This window comes from Temnothorax nylanderi, unplaced genomic scaffold, assembly GCF_030848795.1.
Source record: "Temnothorax nylanderi isolate EJ_2023f unplaced genomic scaffold, tnyl_v1.0 TNYL_tig0632_pilon, whole genome shotgun sequence".
Classification (NCBI taxonomy): domain Eukaryota; kingdom Metazoa; phylum Arthropoda; class Insecta; order Hymenoptera; family Formicidae; genus Temnothorax; species Temnothorax nylanderi.
In genome coordinates this window covers 1-5,651 of record NW_027249694.1, presented here as the reverse complement: position 1 = coordinate 5,651, position 5,651 = coordinate 1, and the positions used below count along the sequence as shown (strand labels likewise).

The 5,651-nt window shown below is 37.2% G+C and overlaps 1 protein-coding gene across 1 annotated transcript; it reads left to right on the top strand.

Annotated features, from left to right (window-relative positions):
- The first annotated feature begins 2,138 nt into the window (after nt 1-2,138).
- Nucleotides 2,139-2,576, top strand: LOC139784466 (uncharacterized). The gene has a single exon (XM_071723651.1). The coding sequence runs from the start codon at nt 2,139-2,141 to the stop codon at nt 2,574-2,576; it is 438 nt and encodes a 145-aa protein (XP_071579752.1).
- Nucleotides 2,577-5,651: the final 3,075 nt, after the last annotated feature.

The following is a 5,651-nucleotide window of genomic DNA, read 5'->3' as shown; positions in this document are numbered from 1 at the left end:
TAAGTTCCGATACGAAAGTTCATGTATAATGAAATAATCGCGCGCAGTATATTCTGCAAAGTTTTCAGCATTACATGTATGTATATACATATATAAGGTATACATATACGTTGCCTGTCTCTGCACTGTATTTGATATATTATGAGACCGTCTAGACTCTAGATGAAAGGTACCGAAGTTACATTGGTGGAGCTTGATGTTATTATCAAGGCGTACGATAATTTCAGGAATTATTCAATATCCGCTGATAAAGTACATGTATTGGGTTGGCAAATAAGTTTGTTCGGTTTTTGCTTCGGTGCAGGTTCAATCCGATTCACTCTTTTTTTCTCGGCGTTATCGCATAACTCAAATGCGCATTTGAAAGCGTATGTTTCACATAACCTTTCTGTGAATTTTGATTTGGCTAACATCGGTAGTGTGCTGCGTAGCAGTGAAAATGGAAGTAAATAACGTGCATTATCGTCATATTTTGCTCTATTATTTCAAAAAAGACAAACGAGTTGCTCATAAAAAGATATGCTGTGTATATAGGGATGATGCCTTAACTGAACGCGTATATCAAAAGTGATTTGCCAAATTCCATTCTGGAGATTTCGACGTCAATGATGCGCCCCGCTCCGGTCGCCCGACCGAGATTGATTCGAGTGATGTCAAGGCCATTATCGATGAAAATCCATTCCAATCGGTGCGAGAGATTGCTACGGCACTTAATATATCTCATACAAGCGTATAGAAAACCCTTTGCGCCAGCTGGGATACGTTTCTCGGCTCAATGTTTGGGTGCCGTATAAATTAACCGAGACCAACTTGGCCACTCACATATCCATCTGCGATTAGCTGCGGAAACGCCAAGAAAACGACCAATTTTTTAAACGGATGGTAACGGACGATGAAAAATGGATTGTCTACGATAATGTAGCGCGTAAAAAATCATGGGGGTACAGCGAGCCGCCGAAGACAACCTTGAAGGCGGGATTGCATCCGAAGAAGATCATGCTCTCCGTATGGTCGAATTTCAAGGGTGTCATCTACTACGAGCTGTTACCATCAGGCAAAACAATTGATTCAACCGTATACTGCTCGCAGTTAACGAAATTGGACCAAGCAATTCGCACAAAACGTTCAGAATTGGTCAATTGCAAGGGTGTTGTCTTCCACCACGACAACGCCAGACCCCATACGTCATTGATCACCCGGAACAAATTGCTTAGTCTTGGCTGGGATGTTTTGCCTCATCCTGTGTATTCACCGGACCTGGCCTTTTCTGATTATCACTTATTCCGGTTGTTGCAGAACTCTATGAACGGGAAAACCTTCAAGGATGAGAAAGCCATCAAAAGACACCTGGATTGGTTTTTCCGCCAATAAGCCCCAGAAATTTTACGAACGCGGCATAATGAAATTGGTGGAAAGATGGCAAGAGGTCATCGATAAAAATGGTCAATATATAATTGATTATTTATTTTGTGTATCAAAAAAATTGTGTTTTATATTCCACTCTAAAAAACCAAACAAACTTATTTGCCAACTTAATATATACGTGTCGGAACGCCCGGACGAGATCTCAAACACGCGAAGAGGAAAGAGTGCAAGCGCTCATGTCAACCAGTTTGTAGGACTTTGCATGATATGCCATGGTGGTCATGAGGTTTATAATTGTGCGAAATTAAAAGGTTTGTCGACGGCGGCCAGAATGTCTAACATTAGGCGTCACCGTTTATGCTTTAACCCTTTCGGTACGGAACGACCAGGGACCGTATTCTCGAGCCTGCCCTAATGATTTTCGTATGCGACTTTCTATTTGAAAAGCATTGAATTTCGCTTGCGAGTTTCATGAAAACGATTCGAGAATAGGGCCCCAGGACGCGAACGGCCTCGCCGAAGCGCCGATCTGCTGATATACGCGATTCGGCCGAAAGAGCTAGGCATATAATACGTGGCTGCGTAGCGATAGTAAGATTCAAGGAGCATCGACCGCGGCTGATTTGAAGCAGGTGGAGTAGAGTACACGCGTCAACACTTCTAATCGCGTCGGCGAAGAGAGCCGCAATAATTTAGCCTATCAAACTAATGTAATGTCAACGACAGTGACATTTTTGCACACGGTGTGAATGAGCTACTACCGACAGCTCAAGATGCTTGAACAAGTGCGCGTTTCGAGGAGGATTGTGGTGATAAGGATCGAGATGCACGGTTTTTGTGCATCGGAAAGAGCGTGTTTGTACCTCAGGTCAGTCGGCAGGGAGAATGAACGGAGATGCAGATTGATTTGTGCCAAGTCGCGCGTTATGCCAGTAAAGAAAATCAGCCTGCCCCGTCTGGAATTATGTGGGGCGCTGCTATTAACGAGGTTGATGAACAAAGTTGTCGGGGCGATCGCGTTGCGGATTGATGAGAGGCATTGGTGTGACTCCACAGTGTACAGTGGTCTGATCCTCTGGATCAGCAAAGAATCATCACACTGGAAGACCTTTATAGCCAACCGGATCGCCGAAATACACGAGACGTCATTGAGATCGCAGTGGCATCACGTTTTTGAGGAGAACCCGACCGATATACTGTCTTGTCGATAGAGGCGATGAATCAAAGACAGGCTAATTTTCGGGAGAAGAGAAGGGATGGACCGTGACGATCCGTTCCGCGAGAACAGTACGAAACGAGACACCGTAACGACGACATGTAAATTGAATAGAATAAACTTTGTAAGAAAGTCACAAGTAGCAATACTCATATCTCCACTCAAGTCTAATATAAAGGAATCGCGAGACCCGATTGATCCGAAAATTATTTCCAAGAGACTCAATTCAACTGCGGAGCGGGACGAATACACGAGGTGGTCGGAACGGACGAGATATCAAATAATACGTATAAACGAAAAATAAGAGAAACTCTAAATTATTAATTTCCACGTCCGTTTTGATTATTTATACTATTATAGTATATTGCGATCGACCATAATTATATTATCACGAAATTATATATTATTATCTGTACCTATAAATTGGAAGGCAAAACAAGTTGAAAATTATATTACAAGCTCGATTACACAGGAAAACAAGATAACAGAGTTTGCGAATTGTTGTATGTGTCATGTTTACGCAGTTTCAGTTTACCAGTTTCATTGCAAGTCTGCACATATAGAGTGTCCTATTTTATTCTTTCCATGTGATTATTCTCGAAAGTAATGATTATTGGAAAAATATTTTAGATCATAATTATTTTGAGAATAATTTATATGGTCTGATATATTTTCTTCGACTAACTACTAGTGTCAGAGATAATTCTGTGAAAGGATTAAAATAAGACGTTTTCTATAAATTTTGCTTTCAATCTCGCGAATTTTATATCTGATAACAATCGTTATTATAATGATACTCTCTAACTTTCATCGAATTGATAATACGGATAATAAGCAGTTAAGAAGAAAGAAGATTTTATTTGCCCCAGGAAATATATATCGATTTGATTGAGCGGAAAAATAATGAGATGGAGGAACGCCTTGTATTGTGTAATAAGTAACACCGTAGTAACATTTATAGATATTCGACGAAACGTATCTCTTATCTTCGTGATTTTTTTCACGTTCATTTCAGTTTCCTCCAGACAAATTATTCCTAGTAATGTAATGGCGATAAGAAATAATAGGGAAACTTGGATGTATTTTTAGTAAAGGATAAGATTTTATCACATTAGATAACATTCCACCTTCGATGACGCAGAACGAATAACTCCACTTTATGAAATATGCTATTTTTAATCCTTAAATAATCATCGTATTTAAATATAAATATTTGGATATATACATGATTCGTATAAATCATTAAGATAGCTTGTTGAATAAATTTAAGTAGTATAATATTTTATATTATAATATTTTATTTATTAATCTTTATTAATATAAGGCAACAAATTAAAAAGAAAACATAATTTTAAACAACATTGTTTCTATTCTTAAAAATGTTATTTCATTAAATTGAATTACTCAAGAATCAAAAAGTTTAGACCGTATAATTTCTTCGCGACGAAGAAATTATACGGAGGTCTGTGATTACGTAACACGAAATTATTCCCATGATGCTAAAGATTCTGCACAGTTGAAGTAGTTGAAAGTGTCATAAATTTTAGAGGATGATCATGAGCCGCTTCTCTAACGAGAGAAAAAAAAGCGCGCGTTCACTGGTTCGAAAAGAAAGAAAGAAAGATTGTTTGTCATAAAAATATTTCTCTAGTATTTCATTAAGGACACGTGCATCTTCTTCCGCGAAAATCGCAATGAGCGGTCATTAAATGCATTAAAATGATTTCGAAATCATTATAAACGCGAGATAATAATATTGTAATAAAGAGACGCCGAGCAAAACTCCCCGGTGAGAACAATTAAATTAATTTATCTGATTGTGTAACGTGATTCGCGAACGAGGTCAAAAGAGAAAAACTCTATTTATCTCTCACCGTTGGAACAATGATTAGTTAGACCGTCATTTTATACGACCGCCAACAAATGATTCTTATAAAATCATTACTTTATATTAATCATAAATAGCAAAAATTATCATAATGTATTACCAATTGGACGTCATGATAAATCGAGAACGCAGCGATTGTATTGAAAATATCGAATGTAGATAAATACTTTTTATTCACTTTCTTCTAATATACATATGTATCGATCGTTTTTATAAATAAAATAAAATTGTTCGACTGAAATTGTTTAAATCGACAGAAATTATTATTAGAACTAACTACGATCATTCGGAATAATTTCGTTTCTTAGCAAAAGTCAACGTTTCAAATAAAATAAGTAATTGCGAAATAGGATCTATTTTTATCTCGGAATGAAACTTTTCGATCTAACGGACAATGCTTTCATACTGCACAAGTTCTGCTGCACACTAGAGATTAATACTGCTTACGATATCGCGACGTGATAGACAAAATCGTTTAAAGTTATCCGCAGTGCAGGCGATGGCGATTCAGCGGAGTGAAAACAAAAATGAATTGGGCAATAATTTCATTAGTAACCGCGAAATTTCGCGAAGAATAGTACGCGGAGTCTTTTCACGTTTATCATTTAACTGTTGAATTTATATTTGGTGCATCCGAATGACATCACACCATGTATACATACATGGCCATTTAAATAGTCAATGCTGTTAATACGATGATTTTCTACAGTTGAGTTTGTGTCGCTTTGTGTATCGAAAACGTAAATAGACGAGTTACAGTTATATTACGTCTGAATACACAAAACAAAAGTTACACGTGCACCAGCGATATTAGATTCGTAATATCGTGTAATATATCCCGATATATTTTCATAAAGATTTAACAGGCCATCTAGATGGCGACAGAGTAATAGTAATATTTAATGATCGAGAAGGATACTGTTACAAGACGATGTATGTGTGTACATACATATATATATAATTAATCGATTGCATTTATACATTAATGACCACGCGTGCAGATGTCATAATTTTCCTCTTCAATAGAAAGTAACGGTTCAAGTATTCCCAGAATTCTGATAACTTGAGAGAGAAAAAATTCCTTTTAATTTATAAATGACTGATTTATAATATATTCGTAGAAGTATACATAGATCTTCATTTTAAGATAATCTGCAAAAATCGATTATGCTATCCGACAGA

What these genes read in the sequence shown, in the direction of transcription:
- LOC139784466 (XM_071723651.1), top strand. Translation starts at nt 2,139, where the DNA reads ATGCTTGAACAAGTGCGCGTTTCGAGGAGGATTGTGGTGATAAGGATC.